The 25,860-nt window shown below is 33.9% G+C and overlaps 1 protein-coding gene across 3 annotated transcripts; it reads left to right on the plus strand.

Moving 5' to 3' along the window:
* Positions 1-82: 82 nt before the first annotated feature.
* On the plus strand, positions 83-15,886 carry LOC111422510 (putative leucine-rich repeat-containing protein DDB_G0290503). 3 transcript variants are annotated; one of them, XM_023055714.2, is made up of 4 exons: positions 83-293; positions 12,846-12,998; positions 13,060-13,292; positions 13,345-15,886. In XM_023055714.2, exons 1-4 carry the CDS (start codon positions 221-223, stop codon positions 15,724-15,726), a joined length of 2,841 nt encoding a protein of 946 aa, XP_022911482.2. In that variant the 5' UTR covers positions 83-220; the 3' UTR covers positions 15,727-15,886. The 3 variants fall into 3 exon arrangements, with proteins under 3 accessions (XP_022911482.2, XP_071050846.1, XP_022911483.2); XM_071194745.1 differs by lacking the exon at positions 83-293 and adding an exon at positions 1,277-1,418; XM_023055715.2 differs by lacking the exon at positions 83-293 and adding an exon at positions 12,204-12,340.
* Positions 15,887-25,860: the final 9,974 nt, after the last annotated feature.

Consider the following 25,860-nt stretch of genomic DNA (forward strand, 5'->3'; position numbering starts at 1 on the left):
TCGTCGGTAATGTAAAGCAATTTTAATGTTATTTTTGCTGTTCGACCTTATAAACCGCTCGAAACGACTTGCGGCGTGTAGTTTTTAATCGAACAACAGACCAAACGCGCGTCTTCCACTCAGCTTGAAGAAAAAAAGTACAAAATCGATTTAAAAAATTGCATTAATCTAATAAAAGTAATTTGATTAAAAGGAATCTGTTTGGTTAAAATTTTTTTTGATGCTTTTTTGGGAGGAACGTTGTTATGACAGTGATTGTTTAGTAAAGAAAAATTGGATGTCATCAAAATTCGGTAAGTGGTTATAAATTGATTTTGAAAATTGTTTTAAAAAAGAAATTTTAAGGTTGAATCAGCCACAAAAAAGTAGATAGTATTTACATCGTTTGTAGTTAATTGCTAAAATTGTTTTTCAACTCAACCTAAAAAAAATTTTTTAATCGTAGTTTTTATAATAAGAATATTTTTAAAACGTTTTTTTTATTTATTTATAGAGCGTGTAATTTTATCAAACGGAAAAATAGATACGATCGCCGGACCGATTAGAAATCCTAATTTATTCTTTAATTTTCCACCCAACAAACCATCTCGTGCTAATTATCCCCTGTAATTATTACCTTCTCCGCTCCTTTTACGTTTTCTAAACGGAAAAAAAACTTTTTATTCTCTTAGTTATCGCCGTTACGTTTACACGCTTAGATATTAAAACAACAATTCCGATTTTTTTATTTTCCATTTTATCAAAACGCAAATAAGTGTAACTTTTTTAGTTCTAATTATGTTTTAAGAGATAAGAAAACGTAAAGTTGTGTATTTTCCGTTTTATGTAAGTATGTATTGATTTTTTTAATCAAGATTTTTTGTTACCAAAAAGCTTGTTGATTGAGGTTGAAGGATTACTTGAAACCAGTTTAGTTTAGGGGTGTTGCAAAAAAATGTTAGAAGTACAATGGAACATAGCATAATGGGTTGATATTTAGCTGGGACTAAAATAAGATTATTTTGCACCGAAATACTTAATGAGAGAACATTAATTAAAGACCATGCTGTAAGAAGATGACGTGGTGCAGATAACATTTTTAACATCATCTAGAACGTAACACTAAATCAACCAACATTTCACTGTTTGGTCATCGACAATAACTGCCATACAACTTGTACAATACAAGGTGCGCTTGGAAGAAAGAGAAATAAAAGAGAAACCAAAAAGAGGAATAATCAGAACACTGTGATAGTGACAGGAAAAGATCTGAGCTTAGAAAAGGAGGAGGGTTGGAGTCTTCAAAATATAGATGTACTCCTTAAAAACTTGCATGAAAATAGGAACAACAATTGCTGCAGGATGTTGGGAATTATATTATTACCAACACTGTTTGTATACCAGAAATAGGAATCCCACCCAATATTTTGTTCACAAATGTAGGTATTTTAACTTGTATCCATACCATCATTTGTTGAAATGTTGCATACAACAGTTAATCAATTGCGAGTAAGTTTTTAACCATAGTCCTAATGATTTGTTTACCATGTTCAACCAATAACGAGTTCACAATCACCATAATTATCATAACACAGCTGGGGAAGGAATTAATTTATTATAGAGATAGCCCAAATTCTGTTTCTGGGTAAATGTTTCTAGTTCTAGATTTAATATTAGTTCTAGTGACTAAAATAGTGCTAGGTAGATATCTTTTGAGCTAAAACTAGAAATAATTCTAGACCTAGAACTAGAAACATTCGGGTTTAGCCGTCTTTAGAGACGTGCTGCTAAACCCGAATGTTTCTAGTTCTAGGTATAGTGTTAGTTCTAGTTTTATACTTGCACTGTCACTAGAACTAACATTAGACCTAAAACTAGAAACATTTAGGGGCATACAGTGTGACCCGTTTGAAAGCGGAACACCCTCGTAAAATTTGTATTTATTATCCGATTTCGATAATTTTTTTTTTTAATTGTAGAGTGTAAAAAACTGTACCTTACGACAAAGAGTGGTATTTTTCTTTAAAAAACCAAGGCCTACTATTTCACTTTTTAGGTGCTAAAAATGAAGAAATCATATTAGGAAATTTTTTACAAAAAATCTGAGTACACCACTGCATTAAGCACCTTTTGAAATGGGCATATACCAAATTTCATCAAAAATGGTTACAAATTAACACCGTTACAGATAATTGAAAAATACAATATTTTATGAATTTATTTGATCAGATGGAGTAAACCATGACAAAAAAGGAAATAAAATACAGCCAATAATACAAAAACTATTTACATTTGTAACCATGGAAATAAAAAAATAGTTATCTAGTAAACCATGGAAATAAAAAAAAAAGAATTGAATTCTATGAAAGTGATTTAAAGCATTACTTCTGTCAGTTTTGTGCTTATAAAAATTTTATAAAAAGTGTGCAATTTAGTGGTGTAATTATGGAACGACTAAGTGTTAGACACAAAGTTGAAATTGTACGCCTTGTTGGCGATAATATTCTTTCGAAAAGAAAAGCGGCTATAGAATTTAATAACAGGCATCCAGATATGCCTCCGGTTAGTGCTAGCATCGTTCACCGGGTAAATAAGGTATTCAACGATACAGGCAGTGTATCAAAACAAATTCTAAAAGTTCAAAATCCACGCCGGGAAATTAGAAATAATAATCAAATAGTGGAATATTTTCATAATAACCCTCATTCGAGTTTGAGAACGGCTGCCATAGATTTAAATATTCCAAGAGAATGTATTAGAAGGTGCCTTACAAAAAATAAAATTAAACCCTATAAACCAAAATTTCTACACACTCTTGAACCAAGGGACGAAGAGAGAAGACTAGAATTCTGTTTATGGGCTCAAGGTGAATACTTGGAAAACAGAAACTTTTTAAGGGAAATTTTGTTTAGCGATGTGGCCACGTTTACAACAAATGGCGTGGTGTCATCGCAAAATTCAAGGTATTGGTGCACAGAAAATCCAGAGTGGATCATCAACGCAAGGCGACAGTATTCGCATAAAATAAATGTGTGGTGCGGAATACTTGACAACAGAATTATTGGTCCATTTTTCTTTGAGGGCAATTTAAATTCAACAAAATTTTTGTATTTCTTAAGAAATGCGTTTTCGAATGCGCTAAACAATTTACCACCTCTGGTATGTGCGAATATAAAATTTCAATTAGATGGGTCTCCCGTGCATAACGCAGTAGTGGTAAAGCGTTGGTTAAATAAAAATTTTGAAAATCGATGGATAGGAAGAAATAGTCATCTTATTGAATGGCCGCCAAGATCTCCTGATTTGACACCACTCGACTTTTTTCTTTGGGGAATCCTTAAACAGAAAGTTTACAGGTCAAGGACACAGTCGCTAGATGAACTGCGTGCTAGAATAGTTCAGGCATGTGCAGACATTACCCCAGAGCAACTGAGGAATGTAACAATGAATGCACGAAGAAGGTACAATAAATGTATCGAACTTAACGGTGGATTGGTGGAAGCAACAGACATTTAACTAGTTTTTATTTTCTATTAATACCTTTAATGTTGTTTTTTTCTTAAATTTTTTGAATTTCTGTTAAATATTGTTAAATAGTTTTGTATTATTCTCTGTATTTTATTTCCTTTTTTGTCATGGTTTACTCCATCTGATCAAATAAATTCATAAAATATTGTATTTTTCAATAATCTGTAACGGTGTTGATTTGTAACCATTTTTGATGAGATTTGGTATATGCCCATTTCAAAAGGCGCTTAATGCAGTGGTGTACTCAGATTTTTTGTAAAAAATTTCCTAATATGATTTCTTCATTTTTAGCACCTAAAAAGTGAAATAGTAGGCCTTGTTTTTTTTAAGAAAAATATCACTCTTTGTCCCAAGATACTGTTTTTTACGCTCTACAATTAAAAAAAAAAATTATCGAAATCGGATAATAAATACAAATTTTACGAGGGTGTTCCGCTTTCAAACGGGTCACACTGTATATCAAGATTAGGAGTCTCTCTTAAAAATCGATGATTTTTTTTTAATCGATAGGAAATGAGTCAAAATAGGCGTTAATGATAAAAAAAAGTGCGGAAAAGTGTAGTACTTACCGAAAAATCACTTTAAAGTTGCGATTTGACGTTTCTTTTTGGAAGTTCAAAGCAATGTTAAAATTGCATTTTCGTATTAAATCCTAACCTGAAATTGTTTAATTTATACCCACGCACAAAATAAAAAGTTATTTTCACTAAACTTATTGAGATTACAACATATTTTCGGATGAAAACCTTATTTCTTAGGCTATCAATGCATAACGACAACTACCTGTCGTTAGATAGAATTGTTTCTACCAAATGTGTGTTAATAGACTTTGTGTTAATAGATTGTGTATCAATTGATCTGTCAAACGACTGAAATATCTTTATATTGTAAATATAAATGATAAATAAGTATAATAGCTTATTTAATAGTACCTTACTTAAGTTAAAATAGTTAATTAATTAAAAATTAATATTAAAAAAGACGTGTACATGGTTACAAAATAACAATAAAAAAATAACCCGTGTGACGATGCAACAAACTGTGTATTTAACCAAATGACAATTACAACTAACAACACAAGCAATGTTAACCATGACATGTATTTTCGTATTAAATCCTAACCTCAAATTGTTTAATTTATACCCACGCACAAAATAAAAAGTTATTTTCACTTAACTTATTGAGATTACAACATAACATAATGACACCTATGTGAAGTTAGCCCCCAATTAGATAGGATTTTACATGTATAGTATTTTGATTATAACATGAGAACCAGTGAACCGATTTCGATAAACAATGTCTCATTCGAAAGCTTAATCTTTGGTCAATACGACAGTGGAAATGCCCGATTCGAAATCTCTTTCGAATTTCGTTAAAACGCCAAAATAATGCGAACATACACGAAAATTACACAAAATTGACCTTCTTTAAATGGTGATAACTCGTAAACGATGTACCCGTTAATCAAGATCTATACGTCACTCGATTCGACAAAGTGTCTTCTATCGAAATTACAAGATGCCCGATTTCAATTCTCTCCCGTTAACTTTATACAGCCCTCGTAATGACACCGTCTTCGGCTCGTTGTTTATGCACGTGTGAACGCTCAAAAGTATAGTCCCCAATATAAAAAAAATTAATTTAAACTAAATCGACTATAATTAAAGAACAGTTTGACGGATTTTAATGTTTTATATCTCAATCGAAAGTTTATGTCTGGCTGAATGCTGTTGTCGAAATGACCGATTCGAAATATTTAAGGATTTTGATTAAAACACAACAAACGAATTAATTAAACACATCAATTATCTCCGTAACTAATTGACCAATTTTAGTGATCAAAATCTCGGTCGAAAGTATGACCTGCAATGTTACACTGCCAATTACACCAGTCGTGTGGGACCACCTTAAGAACAGAATAAACAATAGTCATCAATTGTAAAAACAGATTGAGTTCCTATAAATAGTTATTCTTATTTTTATAGCTGGTGTTTATATTTGACCCACACCCTTCTCCATATCTAATCCAACATTTGGGAAATTTTCGCTAGTTTAAACGTAAATTAACCTAACTCAAAATCTAATTTCTACACAAAATTCTTATTTGGGCGATATTACATCGATAAAAGCAAGATTGACGATTTTTAAGCAAAATAATTTATATTATGTTCAGTCTTTATGTGGTGCTTAGAAATATTGGAATTTTCTTTAGTTTTATGTTTACGAATTCTAGTTTTCAGCCTCCTCCACATTTGTCCGATAGCAACAAACTTGTATCTGTAATTTTTTATCTACTTTCTTAGCTGATATCTTTCTTATTATTAGAGATAATTCGAGATAATAATTAGAGATTCTTGCTCTATCTAAAACCGGTCTTTGTCTGTCGATAAGTTAATACTAAGATCAATCTGTACTTAGACTACAAAGCGGTGGCTCTGTACTTAGATTAAATAGCTTAAAATTACCAAACTTCAAGCCTTTGTGCAATTGTTATCAAACCGAATTTTAAAAAACTATTATCACACTCGGAAAGAGCAATCTTTAAATTATCTTAACCCGGGTTTTCGTTGAAATGTCTATCGGCGTCATGCTTAAATCGCCCTTAATATACATCCCTACACGCAAAAACGTTTAATTACTATTCCTTTAAACAAGTTTCTTATTTGATATTGGGAAAACTATAAAAGTATAGATCTATCTTATCTACAATTTTCTGGTCTTTCTAATGGTGTATAACACGCGGCTATCGCTGCTTGGTTATAGAGTTTTTTCCTGGTGATATAAGAAAGTTATTGATCCCAACAATGTTTAAAAGTAGCTAAAACGTGTGAATTTGGTAATTTTTTGACCAAAAACGTCCTTGTGTAAGTCTATAACTTCATGATATACTTTTATAGTTTTCCTCATATCAAATAAAAAAGTTATTTAGAGGTAGAGCAATTAAACGTTTCTGTATATAGAAATGTATATTAAAGGTGATTTAACCATGATGCTAATAGATATTGACCGACAAAAACCCGGATTAAGATATTTGAAGAAGCGTTCTTTCTGATTGTGAACACAGTTTTTTAAAATTCGGTTTGATAACAATTGCACAAGGGCTTGAAGTTTGGTAATATTAAGCTATTTTACGTACAGAGCGGTGTTCTTCATCTTTTATTGATTTTAACATTAACATATCGGCAAACGAGGACCGACGATTTCATAAAGAAAGAATCAAGCTTTCATATGGTGCATTTAGTGTTCTGCTATATCTAATAATACGAAAGATATCAGCTAATGAAATAGATAGGAAATTGCCGATAAAAGTTTGTTGCTATCGTCAATCGGGCATTTCCACTTTCGTATTGGCCAAGGATTAAGCTTTCGAATGAGACATTGTTTATCGAAATCGGTTCACTGGTTCTCATGTTATAATTAAAATACTATACATGTAAAATTCTGTTTAATTGGGGGCTAACTTCACATAGGTGTCATTATGAATAATTATGTTGTAATCTCAACAAGTTTAGTGAAAATAACTTTTTATTTTGTGCGTGGGTATAAATTAAACAATTTGAGGTTAGGATTTAATACGAGAAAATACATGGTTAACATTGTTTGTGTTGTCAGTTGTAATTGTCATTTGGTTCAATACACAGTTTGTTGCTATCGTCACACGGATTACTTATTTATTTTTATTTTGTAAGCATGTCTTTTTTAATAACTATTTTAATTTAACTAAACTACTATTAAATAAGCTACTATACTTATTTATCATTTATATTTACAACATAAAGATATTTCAGCTTTCAGTCATTTGACAGATCAATTGATACACAATCTATTAACACAAAGTCTATTAATACACATTTGGTAGAAACAATTCTATCTAACGACATTTAATTGTCGTTCTGCATCGATAGCCTAAGAAACAAGGTTTTCATCCGAAAATATGTTGTAATCTCAACAAGTTTAGTGAAAATAACTTTTTATTTTGTGCGTGGGCATAAATTAAACAATTTCAGGTTAGGATTTAATACGAAAATGCAATTTTAACATTGCTGTGAACTTCCAAAAAGAAATGTCAAATCGCAACTTTAAAGTGATTTTTCGGTAAGTACTACACTTTTCCGCACTTTTTTTTATCATTTACGCCTCTTTTAACCCATTTCCTATCGATTAAAAAAAAATCATCGATTTTTAAGAGAGAGACTCCTAATCTTGAATTATTCCCAACAAATGCTGCAGGATGTTGGGAATAATATTATTACCAACCAGTGTTGTTAAATACCCTGGTATTTATTTTCAAGAGAAAATTCCCTGGATATATACCCGGAGATATTTACCCAAGATGGGTATTTAGAGGTATTTATAAAATTTGATTTAAATTGAGTTGATGGCAGTTTTGCAAGTACTGCAAGAATGCAGAGTCCATTATCGATACACCAAACTTATTTATTACATTTACAAAAATGCTACAATGACGGTAAAATTGCATGAAAGTACTGACCGAATACTCATTGGGCGTGGGTTAAGACAAGGCAATATAATGTTGAACCCAAATTGTTCATCACAGTCCTGGAGAGTGCATTTAAACAACTGGATTGGACCCAAAAAGGTATAAACATTGATGGCAATACTTAAGTAATTTGCGCTACGCGGACGATATAGTCCTTATATTTCGGATAGTCTTGGAGAGATGAAACTGATGCTGAAGTATGCAACTGAGACGGGCTAAATATCAACAAAATTTAGGACAAATCTTGTTCCAAGCTCTAACATCAATATTGGTGATAATGAATACTTCTATCTTGAATACTTTCGATGGTATGTCATTAATCCCTGATGCCTTTCCATGTTTTGACGCAGTGATTGCGTTTTGAACCTCACTAATTTATATAGGTTCCATGACACTATCCTTTCTTTGGTGTGACGGACTGCTGTCTATTTCCAAATCAGTTTCTATACTTAACTCATTTCACTATCATATATTATTTTTCCTGTTCCATCTCAGCATAGAGCTACGTGCGATTTGTGCCTTTATCTTAACTGTCTAACAAATTTATACACATTCCTGGTGTTATTAGCTTTAAGTGTACATATATTTCGGAAATGTTTATATTTTCACTACCGACCATTCTCCTTTACGTAATACTCTTCGAAAGTATTTAACGATTTCTTTAATGCTTGAAAAACAACTTTGAATGTCCTGAATTGAGTATCAGTCTAATATTAATGACTAAATTCAGTTTTTGTGCTTCATTAATTCTTGTTGTTTGATTCTTTTCTAGTCATATTGCACTTCCATCAAATCCAAGATTCCAAGATCCATGATATTGTTGATATCCAATTGAAAATTAAGTAGTTCGTTTAAGGTCTTATTATTCTTCTTCTTTTCTTCAGGTTGTAACCTGTTTTTTACGCATCTTTCATGGTGTTTCATTAGAGCTGGTCTCTTGCTGTCTTAATCAGCCAGGTTTCTTCCATTCTTTGGAAGTACTCATTAAATTTTTTTATTTTTCCCCTAGCAAATCTCATGACATCTCCGAGTCCACAAAATTCTTTTACAATTTTGTTCCTTACTCTATCTCTTCTTGTCTTTTCCACTATTGTTCTTAAAGTACTCATCTCTGTTGGTTCGCATCGCAGCCATATATCTTGGCCATGAGGTTCGTGTATCGAGAGATAATAATCAAACAAGCGAACTAAAGAGAAGGATGAAACTCGCATGGGCAGCCTACAGGAAACTTGGAGACATCTTCATGAGCGATATTCCTGTATATTTGAAAAGAAAGGTTTTCAATCAATGCGTACTTCCTTTGATTATGACATACGGTTCCGCAACTTTAACATTAACGGTGGCCATTACCAGGAGGCTCAAAGTAACGCAAAGAAAGATGGAGACGTCGACCACATACGAAATGAAGACCTACGAAGAACTGGCGTAAATGATGCTGTCAACATTGTGGCAAAGCTCAAGTGGAACTGGGCGGATCATCGTCGCAAGAATGAGCAGTGGCTACCTGATAATACGTCTTCGAGCGTTGACAATTCCTCGTCTTCAACGCTCATTTCATCATGTTCCTCTACATTTTTGTTCGAATCTGTTATATTTTTACTTGTATCACTTTTATATGTACTGTTTGGGTATTTACCCTAAGCCGGGGTAAATACCCATTTTATAAATACCTACCCGCCGCGTATTTACCCAGCGCCCATCACTGTTACCAACACTATTTGTATACCAGAAATAGGCATCCCACCCAATATTTTGTTGACAAATGTAGGTATTTTAACTTGTATCCATACCATCATTTGTTGAAATGTTGCATACAACAGTTAATCAATTGCGAGTAAGTTTTTAACCATAGTCCTAATGATTTGTTTACCATGTTCAACCAATAACGAGTGGGGAAGGAATTAATTTATTACAAAGATAGCCCAAATTCTGTTTCTGAGTAAATGTGTCTAGTTCTAGATTTAATATTAGTTCTAGTGACTAAAATAAAGGGTTTTCCAATAAGAGGGGTTATTTTGAATAGCCCGTTATTTCGGTAGATGTCACTTTTGAAGCTGTCATTTTTTGACATTTGACAAGTAGAAAGTACGCCATTAATAAAAACGGAACGATACACGCTTCAACAACGCATTGAAATTATTAAAATTCAATATAAAAATGGTGAAATTTTGGCAGAGACGGTTCGTAAAACTCGAAAAATTTTTGGGTCGTCGTGAAGCACCTTGTCGCACCTCGGTGGCTTCATCAACAAGCAAAATTGTCGCATCTGGGGCTCGGAAAACCCAAGAGTTATTGTTGAAAAACCTCTATCCTCAACGTGTGACTGTTTGGTGCGATTTATGGTCCGGCGGAGTCATTGGACCTTACTTTTTCGAAAATGAGGCTGGAGCAGCAGTTATGGTGAATGGATTTCGCTATCGAGAGATGATTAATGATTTTTTATGGCCGGAATTGTATGGTATTGATGTGGACAACGTTTACTTTCAACAAGACGGTGCTACGTGCCACACAAGCAACGAAACCATTGATCTTTTACGGGAAAAGTTTCCGGACCGTGTTATCTCTCGAAGAGGTGATCACAATTGGCCACCGAGATCTTGTGATTTAACACCTTGCGACTTCTCCCTTTGGGGCCACGTGAAAGAGAAGGTGTACGCCAACAGCCCAGCGTCGATTCAAGACCTCAGAGATGGAATTCGTGAGGCTATTGAAGACATAGGGCAGCCACTTTGCAATTTGGTTATGGAAAATTTCATGGAAAGGATATTGTCCTGTAAGCGTGGTCGTGGTGGTCATTTGCCTAATGTTATTTTCCACTATTAACGGCATACCTTCTTCTTTAATATGAAATAAACATCCGATCATTTATACTAAAAAATGGCATTTTTCTTTGAATATCAAAATAACACCTCTTATTGGAAAACCCTGTAGTGCTAGGTAGATATCTTTTGAGCTAAAACTAGAAATAATTCTAGACCTAGAACTAGAAACATTCGGGTTTAGCCGTCTTTAGAGACGTGCTGCTAAACCCGAATGTTTCTAGTTCTAGGTATAGTGTTGGTTCTAGTTTTATACTTGCACTGTCACTAGAACTAACATTAGACCTAGAACTAGAAACATTTGGGTTTAGCCGCACGTCTCTCAAGACGGCTAAACTCAAATGATTCTAGTTCTAGGTCGAGTGTTAGTTCTAGTTTTATTGTTATTCAGCGTTAGATTGCTGTATATTTTTATTGAACTAATTGTAGACCTAGAATTTTGAAACATTCAGGTTTAGCTGTGCATTTCTTAATAAAATACAAAAAAATATCATTTAAAAGATCTATTTCTTTTTCAAAGACATATTTTTGTATGATTTATTTCGAAAAATTAAAAATCAATTTGTTAAAACGTCATTTTTATGACTTAGTTACTTTTTGACGTTAAACTGTCAAATTGACGTTTCAATATTAAAGTTATAATTATTCTATTTTTATCAAATTTCTTGTTAAATTAGTTTTATTTACTCGCCTTAACGTTTAATTAACAATATGAGACTTATAAGTTGTAAATTATGAAGTTTATTTCTCCAAACTCAATTTTTGTACATTGAAAGTAAGCGTTCATATAAAATATTGATCCATCAAAACGTCACTTTTTTAGATTTTTAGTTTCGTTAATATCATTCCATTTATAAAATAAAATACAAAAAAATATCATTTAAAAGATCAATTTCTTTTTCGAAGACATATTTTTGTATGATTTATTTCGAAAACTTAAAAATCAATCTGTTGAAACGTCATTTTTATGATTTAGTTACTTTTTGACGTTAAACTGTAAATTTGACGTTTCAATTTTAAAGTTATAAATTTTTTTATTAAATTAATTTTATTATTAAAATTGTTATTAAATATGAATTTCTAGCATATTTAGATTGAAGAAAATAATTTTCGACTTTAAATTTATTAATTATTGTTTAGACTAGTCGTCAACAGATGTCATACTGATTAAAAATAAATAAAATACAAAATCATCACACAATTATTGTCTTAAAAATACAAACAGTAATAAAATTAACTAAATTCCCGAAAAATTTTTAAATATCGAATCATAACAATTGAAATTTTTTTAAATCTTATCTCAAATAACTATAAGATTAGATTATGTATGATATTAATCGCTTGTAATAAAAAAAAATTGTCTCCCATCTCATCACCTCATCGACAACAAAACATTCCATTAATTCATTTCTAAAGTGTAAACTAACACAAACCCAAATAACACATTTTTGAGTCAAAAGTCGTTTCGAGTGCTTTAAAATGCCAAAAACCGATAAGAAGAAGAAAAAAGGTAACTTAATTAAAACGTTTTTCGTTCGATTTAAATTTGAATCAGTTTTTTAATTATTTTTTCCTCTATTTTTTGCGTATCCTTTTAGCCCGTGATAATTGGCTCGGTTCGCGTTACCCCGTTTTGTAAATTATGCACCGAGGGTTTTCCATTCGGTCGGAAAATTCGCCCCCCCAACATTAATTTAGTCTCTGCGTCGCCCAGTTAATATGGTGTCAAAAATTTATTTAAATTATTAAATATTACGTTATCTGTTGTTTTCTTTACTTGTATTATCTATATTTAAGATCTTATCTTCTATTTATTATTATTTTTATTTCTAAAATTTGTTTAATTAATATTGTTTAAGTTTTGGATACGTTCAGATATTTGACACATTAATGACATAACTAGGTTAAACGTCAAATTGAGTGAAATTCGACGTCACTTTACAGCGGGAGAACGAATTTGTTTAAATTTTAATTTGATTTTGGGAATAACTAATTAATTTTTTTTTTATTTTCAGATAATTTGGAAACAAGGCTTGTCACAAACGACAATGCCTCGATTTTTTGGTCAGATCTATCCGTAGCGGTCCAAATATTACTTCCGGTCGCTTTAATAGCCTTGTTATTTTCGAAAAAAATTAAAATCCAACCAACTATTAATTATGTAACAGGTGATTATTAATTTTTGAGTTAAAAAGGTTTGTTTGATTAATTTTTTGAACATTTATTTAGGTTTATGGCCATCGGTAACTCAAAAACAGCGTCTTCTAACATGGTTAAGCGACAAAATCCCGTATGCTACGACGGTTCCGAAGAGGATATCGCAATTTTGGAAGGACGGCTCATTATTGTGCACCCTCATTAATACGGTTATTCCTGGGGCGTGCCCTAATCCTCAAAGACACTGGAAACAACCCCCGATACATGCCCAAGCTTTGATCTATAAATATTTCGGATTAGAGCCGGTAAAACTAAATAATTTCTTTTAATGTTTAAAGATTAATTTAATTGTTTTAGGTTTTAACATCGTCCGACTTCAACGAAAAAGCTTTGAGTTTAAGTGATGAAAGTAAGTTTTGTAACTATTTGATATCGCTGAAAGAATTGATTGCGAAGCGAACGATTGATTTGGAATCTTTAACATTCACAAACAAATACATCGCTAGAGGGATGGGGTTAATCGTCGGGGAGCGTAATAAAACATCGACCTTTTATTTGTACCCAAACATTGACGTGGAAAAGCTCGACGATATCCACATAAGCATAAAGGGGCCGTATAATTCGTACGGAAAACGTTGCTTATCCTCCGTGGAGATGTCCAAAAACGCCAAGCGCTTAGCCAAGTTAAGGAGGGACCTTGAAATCGAACGGAAACAATTAACATTTACAAGCAAGACGCAAAAATCGTTTTTTAAGCCGCTTTTCGAGTACGTTTTGCCGAAATACCAAAAGTTAGGGGACATATCAATCGAGACAACGATGGAAAAAGATCGGGCTAAGATTAGTTTTGTTCCAAAACATTCCGGGATGTACGAATTGTTATTAACTTGCAACGATGAACACATTTATGGATCTCCGTTTGGAATTCGCGTTGTGAAGGATTACGAGGAAAAAATCGTTTGCAAAAACATCGGATTTGTCGACGAATCCGTGGATTTAGAGGAGAACAAGATTTTTTTGAAATTGGATCAAAACAACAACGAAGATGATTTAATTGGAAAGATAGAAATGGAAATTATCCAAGATAAAAAGGAAGAAAAAGAAGGAACAACAATTTTAGTTGAAGAAGTAAAAATTGAAAAAGATTATCGTTTCGATGATGATAAAGAGTTCGAAATGATTTATAATCAAAATATAAGCGAAAATGAGAACGAAAAAAATGATGATGTAAAAAACGAGGAAGAAAACGAAATAAATTCCCGAAAAGAAGAAGAAATCAAAAAAGTTGATTTAGAAACGATGGAGAATCAAGAAAACGTTTTAATTGAATCATTAAGCACGAATAAATTAGACGAAGAAGCCAAAATAGAGGAAGAAGAACCCGAATTTCTTCTAAACACCCCCTCAGAGACCAATTTAAACTTTTCAGACAGCGATGACCCAAAAAGTATTTTTTCCCCAAATATCGATTCAGAAATAACCGAAGATTCCTCAAAAATCCCGGAAGACTTAACCGATTCCGACAAAAAAAATGTAACCGAAGAAAGCGACGATGAATCATTAAAATTAATTAACGACTCCGGATTTGTTTCTTGTACAACTTCGATTAAAGATTTACGCGAGCTTTACGAAACGACCAAAACTTCCCCGGTATTAAAAAATATCGAGCAAGAAGTTATTAAATCCGATTCAATAAACGATTCGATTCTTCCCCGAGAAGAAAAGATTTCTACCCCAGAAATAACCGAAAAAATCGTCAACGATTTAGATTTCGAATCAACCGATTTAGACCACGATTTTTTTGGAGTAAACGTGTTCGAGATGAAATTAAAATTTGAGAGGAAAATCCAAGAAACGAAAAAATCCCAATACAGCAGAATCAACCGTGGGTTAATCAAAAAATCGAACCTTGATTTCACCCAAAGTATGCCTAATTTGACCATCGGGAAAGACGACTACGAAAAAGAGAGCTTTTTAAGTTACGACGATAAAACGAACGAATTTTTAATGCAATTTAAAGAGAAGAAACAATTTTGGGATCGTTTAGTTGAAACGGGAAGTTGCGTAAGTTTAAATTCGAACGTCCCATCGATTGAAAATGGATTTAAATTAAAATTTGATAAAAAAATTAATAACACTTTATCGTTGAATAACATCGAAAATAACGAACCAAAAGTAATACGATCTAACAAAGTTTTCGATCGTATTAAAATTTTCGATCAAAATTTTAATTCGGAAAAACACACCTCGCTTTTAAAAAAAACCAAAAAAAATATCGAATTTTATCAATCGGTAAAAAATTCTGAAGGAATCGCGAATATTCACGATTTAATGCACGATTTACCAGTAAACGAGGAAGATATTAATTTTATGGAAGAATCGCGACAACGTTTCGAAAGTGCGCGACATTACTTTCGATCGATAGAACAGATTAATTTGGTTGGATCAAACAAAAAATCAGAACCGCAACGAAGCATCAGTATGAAAACGTTACATCAATTTTCCTTAGATAACCTCTATCAAGACAACCCTTTTAATAAGATTCAAAACGGATCTTCGCTTAGGGGCTCGTTAAATAGGGAAGGTATGGCCGAAACTTTAGCCTCAATATCAAGCACCGAAAGTGGACTTGAACGAGATTTCGACGATGAAAACATCGATTTGGAATATTTTCAATTGAGGAAAAAATCGAAACGAAGGAAAAGCGTTAAATCACTCTTCGAGAACCTTAATTATTAACACCAAAACGAATTATTTTAGGAGAAGGGAAACACTTAATTATAAATTATTTATTTTATTGATTAAATTAAATAAGAATAAACGAATTTGTCATTTTGACATTTAACACTATCAAAAAAAAATCGGTAATGCCAACTTTGTAATAAAAAAATTCACTAAAGTTGAAGTTTTATTTATTTTATTGACTTTGTTTATTTCTATTATGTTAAATGAATCTATTAAAACTACCCAATTCGACGCTATACTCTTAATTAAACAATTTTTTTTTGTTATTTTATAATAATTAAGAAAATACTGAAAATAGTAGTTTTAGTAGTAAATAATTCTCAAAGATGGCGCTAATAACACCGCGTCAATTTGAAGTTTAAGAAATTAATAAATTCTATATTATTATATTATCAAAAGCAGTTTTTTTAGAAAAGCAGTTGTGTTTCTAAAATCTATAATAATTTGTTATTGACATACGTTTTTTATAACTTCTATTTTTCGAGGTTATGGAAACCAATCATGCGGAGTTGGATTTAAAAAGCACCACAACGTTGTTTATGGAAAATAAGAAACCTCATAGCTATTGAATCTAGAATCTAGAATCCATTTCTGCGCTCCTTTCCAAAATTAGTCCCAAATATTGAAAAATACCAACGTTTTGCCTTGTTTGGGGCGTTTTATAAAGACCCATTAAAGCATTAATTGGCTGTATCCACGCTACCCATGTATTTATTGTATTCGTTTACTATGGCAGGACAGGTTATATCTATCTACGCTTTAGCATTTTTATGGAACTCTTTACAGCACTTAAAGGCTCAATTCCATGCAGAGTACTGTCTAACAGGACAGCTTTTTTGTAAATATATAGATGATATATCAGCAATCACGAAAAATTTATAACTCTACCTCTGGGATTTGTTTTACTCTTTCATTTACAGAGCATGAAATGTGAAATTTCTAGTTCTAGTGATAGTGCTAGTGAAAAACTAGAACCTGTAGTTGTTACATACGGTTTGGTCTCCCTTCTTATGATAAGGCACGCTTATACCTATGTTCCAGTCTTTTGGGAGTTTTAGTGCTTCCAGATTAGTTTCATCAGCTAATATATCCAGATCCATCAGCTTGTTTATTCCATGTTTTAGACGGTTTCTTTGAGTACTTCTTCTTCCATGTGCGGGGGTCATATTTCTCTCATCCATCTTCCGCGTCTTCCATGCCTTCCAAGTGTTCATTGCCGTTCAGCGTTTCTTCAGTTTCCTCACTTCTCATGTTTAGTCTTTCTTCAAAATTTTCGGCCCTTCATTCTAATATCTGTACTTGTTCACTAATAATAAGCATTTTATTGTTTTTGATAATTACAATTTTCCCCTTAATACATCCTAATATATGTCATTAGTATATTATTTTCACCCTCTACCCTCTTCCTCCATTTCCATACCCTCGGCTCCTCGGCCCAATCCTCTCCTCATCCATCCCTTTGTCTCCTCACCCCCACAACCATTCTCATCCATCGTTTCCCCTCTCCCCCCTCTCCTAAGATCTGCCCTCGGTCCAACTCATCCTCCCTCAACTCACTGCACCCATTCAACATATGTTCCAACGTTTCCCATTCCTCCCTGCATAGCCTACACCACCTCTCCTCATCGGCCATCCAGTATCTGTTAGCTCTCTCCTCGTTTCCACAACGGAACCTAGCCACCACCTTCTTCCCTTCCTCATCTCCTTCCAATAACAAGTATCTAGGCAGCCCCTCCGTAATTATGTAACTGTACCTCCCCTCTTTTATTTGTGTCCTTCTTTCCTGTCTCTGCACATCTCGGTCCCTATCTCTCAACTCCCTCCACATCTCCCTACCCACCCTTCTACTATTTATCTCAGTTACCGAGTAGCCCGCTCGTCTATAATAGCTGTCTCTGTCTCCTTTCCCATATCTGATCTTTCCCTCTCTAATTTTCCTCCAACACTCCCCCAAGATCCCGCAGTTTGGCCTCCCTTCTATTCTTTCTTCATATTTCACTCCCCTCCACTCTGACTTTATCCACCTTTACCTCTTCCCTCACTATATACCCCGGTGTTTCTCTCGCCACCCCAAGCACCCATCTCCAGTATCTAGACGTCCTCCAGCATTGCCTGCTCTCTCCATCCCCATACCTCTGCTCCATACATCATCACACTGCTAACCAGACCTTCCAACATAATTTTCCTCGTTGCCACATTCCTTCCAAAGACTCTCTTCCCCCAACCCCATACTTGTCCCATCACCTTATTCGCCTTTTTTGCCATAGCTATCACATGCGACCCCTCCCTGTTGTCCTCCCTGAACACATACCCCAAGTAAGTATACTCCCTAACCTCCTCGATCTATTTTCCCTCCCATCTCCAGTTTTCTGTTCTTTTTCTCCCTCCTTACAAAACTTCATCATCCTTGTCTTCCCCCTAAAATATCTTTCCAATGTCTTTATCATATCTTTCATCTCCGCCGCTTCTCTCGCCATGACCACGATGTCATCCGCGTATGCTAACATATGCACCTTTCTACCTCCCACCACCAACCCTCCCATTTGCCCCTTCCCCAATCTATCCTCCAGGTCCGCCGTATACAGTGCAAACAGACTTGGGCTCAGCGGACATCCCTGCCTCAGTCCCTTCGTCGTCCAAAACACGTCGCTCAGCTTATCTCCCACTTTTATCCTAGCGATAGTCTCCATGTATATTTCCTTCACTCTCGCAATTAGGTGTTCCGTGATCCCCCTCCTCCACAACTTTCCCCTATCCACCTTATCAAAAGCCGCCTTTAAATCTATAAACAGGGCGTACAATTTCCCTCCCTTCTTATCCAGCTCTCTATCTGCCAGATGCTTCAACACGTACACGTTGTCGATTGCTCCCCTTCCCTTCCGAAAGCCTGCCTGCCCATCCGGCAAAATTCCCTCCAACTCCATCTCCTTCTCCAGTCTTCCCAGCAGTATCTTCGTGTATACCTTGTATGCCGAGTCTAGTAGGTTAATTCCTCTGTAGCTCTCTACCCTTCCCTTATTACCCTTTTTATATACTGGGTAAATTACCCCCACTTTCCATCCCTCCGGAATCCCACTCCCTCTCTATACGCTATTCATCCCCTCCAACAACTTCACTCTCACCACCCTTGATGCTTCCAACCATGCCTCGTTCTGGATGCCATCTTCCCCTGGCGCCTTTCCCTTCTTCAATCCCCTAAGCACTGCTTAGGGGATCATAGATCTTCTTCTGCTTAGGGGATCTGCCTCATAGCCTCCCAAACCCGTTAGCCTCGTTTCAACCCCTCCCAATAATCCCATAAAGTAACTCTTCCATTCTGTCATGTGTATTTCGCTGGTTATCCTCTCCCTACCCTTCTTTCTCTTTTTCAGATACCTTCAGACTTCCCCTTCCCTTGTTATTTCTCTAATCTCTGCCGCTTCCTTCTCCCTCAGTTTTGGTTTCTTTCTACTGCATAACTCTCTGTATCCTCTCCTGGCCTCCTTATATCTATCCACCTCTATCTTCCCCCGTCTCCACTGCCTCAACCTCCTTCTCGCCTCCCTATTCGCCTCTTCACCTCCCTTACTTGTTCACTAATAATCTATTCCTCAACATCGTCAAATTAGGGTGAAATTCCCTTCTATTCTGGATGACCTCTTTATAAAATTTTCGCGTTTCTTTCTGCATGTTTAATCTTTTCAGTTCCTTGAACCAAATTTTCCTTTATTTCTCTGGTTCTTCTATTCTCTCACATATGCCTCATCATCATACCATTTTGAATCCCTGCGCTTTTGCCTTTGTTTTTCCAATTCTTCCATTGGTCTATGGCACATTTAATCCTCATTAAATTTGTTTGCTGTTCTTGATATACGATTTCTTTTATTTCCAATCTCAAAAAGCAAAAAAAGTTTGGTGCAATTTCGAAAGTTAACTTTTCCTTTGAAATGATTTATCGAACCAGAAAATTTCCTGCAATAAAGCTAAGTTTAAAAAGACGTGATTTAGATTTAGACATTCGTTAGCTAAACCGTCTGCAAACGTGCTAATTCTAAACACGTGTGCGTATATGTTAGTATAGTTGTCGATAGTGTTTGCTCTTCGACGGTCGGGGACATCGATTCGAGGGGCAATGCGCAACGTAATTGGGTCGTCGGTGGGTTGGGGCCTCGTTTTGTCCTCTGAAATTCGCTGCCCTCGGTTCGCATTAACGGCGAGAGTAAACTTGCCCGAATTTATGATTGCACGGAATTCTGTTGGGGATTAACCACTACCACACCAATAACGTTAATTTCGAAAAAAAGGAACGAATTCGGATCGATTTGGAATTTTAAATAAATAAAAGTAAATAACATTTGAGTTTTAAAGGATAAAATTATATCGCTTTTATAAAGCTTTCTCGTTTCTGTTGGGAAAATTCTTCAATTGAGAAAACCCGGCACCAGTTCAATACAATGGCTTGATAAGGAGTGCACTCGGGATGGGTTTTTCGAGTTTCTCTTCCTCTCCGGTGGCGTATTTACCCTCGTTTCGAGTAGCAACGGGAGGGGCAGTTTACCCGGAATCGTCCCATTCACGCCACAATGAACCCGATGAGGTTCGATTTTCCATACTCATCGATTATCCGGTGATAATTTATTTTTTTGCAACAACATTTTCTCTTTTTACTTTTTTTTTTAACCAGTTTTTTATCCTTGGTATTTCAATCACGTACGAAAAAGAACGAAACGGAGGGGTTATAAAAAGACCCTTCCCCAAATTTATTTTTCCACCGCCTCAATCTTCCCCGCTGTAAATTCGTAATGAAGACAAGTTTATTATTCTATTCTTTCACCCCAACATCTTCGAAAAATCTAGTTCTGTTACGTTAATAACTTTCGTGTCCCGACGAAATCCATTACAAGTTGAGATTAATACCAGCAGAGATTTAATTGGCAGTTTCGCTCAATCACCGGGGGGGGTGGGATGATCTCTCGGTGTGGAGAAAGGGGGCCAAATCCGTAGCGATAATACGTTGTCCTAATCGATTAAATGGGCCCTAAATGAATTAATGGCTTCGGTCGGTTGACGTGGCGGATCTGTTTTCGGCTGCGGCAACATAAATCCACCTCTTACTACCACTGGGTTGGACTTTTAATCTAACCCGAAATACAAACTCTCTTTCACACATTGATTAACGATCAATCCAAAACGGTTAATAAAAACCGAAACGAACGGCAACGAGTATTGTATTTATCGATTTGACGTAAAAAAAGGGGTAGTTTTGAAACGATCGCGACCCGAAAGGATAAAAAGGATCTCTCGTAAACGCGACAAAAACAGGCACAAAGCCCGGATGATAATTGTCGTCTAGCTTTAAAGCTTGGACTCGAAGCTTCCGTTTCCGGGAACCCGGCTACCGTCGCGTAGTCGTAAAATTGCAATTAAAAATCTATTTGCGAGACCGGGAAGAAGCGGACTCCGTCTGTTTGTCAACGGAAAATTACGAGTTCCCCGCCTATATAGAAACCAAACAAGAATCAAAACTAACACAAGAAATAAGACATGATTAAGCGCGAAATAAATCGCTAATTGATTTTTTAAATTTAAAGTATGGTTCAATTCTGAAACTCAAGTATTAGTTTGCTAACTTCGTTCCGAAATCCCAGAGCGCGAACTCCTCTCGCTTCCAGATAAATAGAAACAATTGTCGGAGCTCCTCAATCTAATTTAGCACGTGATCGGCTTTTCAAAATTTGCGACGACGGGAACGTGGGGGTAAAACGACGACGACGACGGCGAATTTCCCCCTTAACATCCTTAATTCCCATCCGAGACACGTATTCTTACTTCTACTTGCTACAGCAGGGGATGGTCGTTGACGGTTCCGAGATCGGCGGGGGGGCTAAAGTAAATGATGTTAAGTTTCAAATGTGTTCTCTTAAATCAATTTTTATTAATTAAATGTCAACGCAACACATTCGTCAATTTCATGTTGATTCTTTGTGATATTGCGTAAATTAGGACTGTTTTCTTCAAAACGGTTAGGATTTAAGATAGAAAACTTTTTGGGGTTATAAAAGAATGTTTATGGTTAGGTTATAACAAATATTAAGGTTTCAAGGTGAACAATTCGTATTATAAATTGATTCAAAATTGACGCTTTAAAAGTGAGATTAAAAAAAAAAATTGGATTTCTCCGAAACGGTTTGAATTTAAGAAATGAAACTTTTTGAGGTTATAAAGGAACGTCTTAAGTTAGGTTGTACCAAATTTTAAATTTCCAGGATCACCAGTTATTTCAATAAGAATGTTTAAAGTTCCCTAATTTTAATTTGACGTTTTAAAAATAAGTGTATAGGAAAAAATTGTTTTCTTCCAAACGGTTGGAGTTTAAGAAATAAAACTTTTTTGGGTTATAAAAGAATGTTTGAGGTTAAGTTATAATAAATATTAAGGTTCCAAGATGAATAATTCGTTTTATAAACATTTATTAAAATTGCAGATTCGAAATTAACGTTTTGAAAGTGAGGTTAAGAGAAAAGTGGATTTTTCCGAAACGGTTTGGATTTAAGAAATTAAACTTTTTAAGGTTATAAAGGAACGTTTTAGGTTAGATTATACCAAATTTTAAATTTCCAGGATAAATAGTTTTTTCAATAAAAATGTTTAAACTTCCCCAATTTTAATTTGACATTTTAAAAATAAGTCTGTAGAAAAATTGGATTTCTGCGAAACGGTTTGGATTTAAGAAATGAAACATTTTGAGGTTATAAAAGAATGTTTGAGGCTAAGTTATAACAAATATTAAGGTTCCAAGGTGAACAATTCGAAGTATAAAAATTTATTAAAATCGCTGATTCGAAATTGACGTTTTGAAAGTGAGGTTAAAGAAAAAATTGGATTTCTCAGAAATGGATTGGATTTCAGAAATGAAACTTTTTAAGGTTATAAAGGAACGTTTTAGGTTAGATTATACCAAATTTTAAATTTCCAGGATGAATAGTTTTTTCAATAAAATGTTTAAACTTCCCCAATTTTAATTTGACATTTTGAAAATAAGTCTGTAGAAAAATTGGATTTCTGCGAAACGGTTTGGATTTAAGAAATGAAACATTTTGAGGTTATAAAAGAATGTTTGAGGCTAAGTTATAACAAATATTAAGGTTCCAAGGTGAACAATTCGATTTATAAAAATTTATTAAAATCGCTGATTCGAAATTGACGTTTTGAAAGTGAGGTTAAAGAAAAAATTAGATTTCTCAGAAATGGATTGGATTTCAGAAATGAAACTTTTTAAGGTTATAAAGGAACGTTTTAGGTTAGGTTGTACCAAATTTTAAATTTGCAGGATCAACAGCTTTTTCAATAAGAATGTTTAAAGTTTCCTAATTTTAATTTGACATTTTAAAAATAAGTGTATAGAAAAAATTGTTTTCTTACAAACGGTTGAAATGTAAGAAATAAAACTTTTTAGGGTTATAAAAGAATGTTTGAGGTTAAGTTATAACAAATATTAAGGTTCCAAGATGAATAATTCGTTTTATAAACATTTATTAAAATTGCAGATTCGAAATTATCGTTTTGAAAGTGAGGTTAAGAGAAAAGTGAATTTTTCCGAAACGGTTTGGATTTAAGAAATTAAACTTTTTAAGGTTATAAAGGAACGTTTTAGGTTAGATTATACCAAATTTTAAATTTCCAAGATGAACAATTTTTTCAATAAAAATGTTTAAACTTCCCCAATTTTAATTTGACATTTTAAAAATAAGTCTATAGAAAAATTGGATTTCTGCGAAACGGTTTGGATTTAAGAAATGAAACTTTTTGAGGTTATAAAGAAACGTTTTGGGTTAGGTTATACAAAATTTTAAATATCCAGGATGAACAGTTTTTTCAATAAGAATGTTTAAACTTCCCCAATTTTAATTTGACATTTTAAAAATAAGTCTATAGAAAAATTGAATTTCTGCGAAACGATTTGGATTTAAGAAATGAAATTTTTTGAGGTTATAAAGGAACGTTTTAGATCAGATTACACCAAATTTTAAATTTTCAGAATCCATATTTTTTGATTATATTTCGATTTCAAATTTTAGGTTTAAGAAATATAACAGGAGGCAAAACGACGACAACGATGGCGAATTTCCCCCTTAACGTTCTAAATTCTCACCCAAGACACGTACTTTTACTTCTACTGGCTACACTGTACCTAGCAGCTAGTAGAAATTACATGATGACTGAATTTGTAGACAACCTTTGCCTCACTGATAAGATCAAGGATCTTTAACGTAATAATTTAAGACAACTTCACGGTATAATTAATGTTTGTAAACAAAACTTACGCTAATTATTGTAATAGGATATATCCATTTTCACCATGTGTTAATATTTTAAAAGAAAAATTATGTAATGATACTTTGGTGATAATTTATTAATTTATCGTCTGGTTTCGAGCCCTGCCCTTCATCAGTAGATTAGACCCTACAATGTACAAAAATATAAGATAACATTAGAAAAAATTAAGATTAAAGTAGCATTGAAAATAATGTATATAAAAAATTTAAAAACTAAACTCACGTCAACATTAAAACTTAGCAAATCATATACAATATTCACATTAAGATATCAGCAAACAAAGGTTCTTAATTAGTTAATTAGAATGAACTTGATATTATTAAAAGAAAACTGTTGTTAAACATTGAATTTATAAATCAAGTCTCGATATTAGAGGTTAAATTCAAGTTCACAGTGACAAGTGACAAGATGAATTGTCGGTAAAGTAGATAACTATTGTTACAATTAGAAACGTCCCTTAAACTAAACATTTTTAATATTTGAAGATTTTAAGTTTTGAATTCGTGATTTTGACTTCTATAATTTTTGATTTTATTACTAATTACTTTTTATCTGGTTTTTGTTTTGTTCATTTAAATTCAAATTTATACTGTGTTTCTAATTGTAACAATAGTTATCTACTTTACCCACAATTCATCTTGTCACTTGTCACTGTGAACTTGAATTTAACCTCTAATATCGAGACTTGATTTATAAATTCAATGTTTAACAACAGTTTGCTTTTAATAATATCAAGTTCATTCTAATTAACTAGTTAAGAACCTTTGTTTGCTGATATCTTAATGTGAATATTGTATATGTTTTGCAAAGTTTTAATGTTGACGTGAGTTTAGTTTTTAGGTTTTGTACATACATTTTCAATGCTACGTTAACCTTAATTTTATCTAATATTACTATCTTATATTTTTGTACATTGTAGGGTCTAATCTACTGATGAAGGGCAGGGCCCGAAACCAGGTCTAGACGATAAATTAATAAATTATAGTCGTTGATGATTCTTCGTCGGTTAAAGTAAATAATGTTACTTTCGAAATATTGCTAAACAGACATAATCGAGGTTATAATTGAGTGTGCCTATATCCCTATTTGTTCGTCAATATTATGTTGATCCTTTGTAAGAAAGACGTCCGAAAATGGGGCTCTAAAGAGCACTACTAAGCGGCGAATGGTTGGAAGGAGGAAATATAATACAGATATGATCATAGAGTAGGGGTGCTTTTGAAGTTGGGGTTGTTTTCGGTGTGTGAAGGGACCGCGATAAATACCGCAAGGGATTAGGATGTCGTTCCCGGAGGCGTCGTTTTCTTCTCGGTTACGACGTTCGCACGTGCACACGGAATGAAACGAACGGAGAGCGGAAGAAGGAGAGAGAGAAACGAAGGCTCACGGGGGTACGCGGAAACAGGCTTAATTTATATGCTAATGTTAAATAAAAGTTGACGATTCCCGCGCCCTACGACGACAAAACGACGCGAGAGAGAGTCCACAGAGTTCCGTTTCCGCACCTCTAAACAATAAGTCATTTCGTTCGAGAACGACGACAAGAAGCTGACTTTGAAGCTGACGGCGCGTTTTACAGGAAATTCTGCGATTTTAAGAGTTTTTTAATCAACTTAGTTTTAGGGGAATGAAGATTTTATCTAAATTTGATTAATACTACTACAAATAATTAAATGTGATATATACACTGTGTTAATTAATTATCATACCCAACGTTATCATTGCAAGTATGCAACCAATATCGCGATTCGCGTATTTCAATACCAATACTGTGATATTGGTTACATACTTGCAATGAGACGTCAGGTACGA

This window comes from Onthophagus taurus, chromosome 3, assembly GCF_036711975.1.
Source record: "Onthophagus taurus isolate NC chromosome 3, IU_Otau_3.0, whole genome shotgun sequence".
NCBI classification, from domain to species: Eukaryota; Metazoa; Arthropoda; class Insecta; order Coleoptera; family Scarabaeidae; genus Onthophagus; species Onthophagus taurus.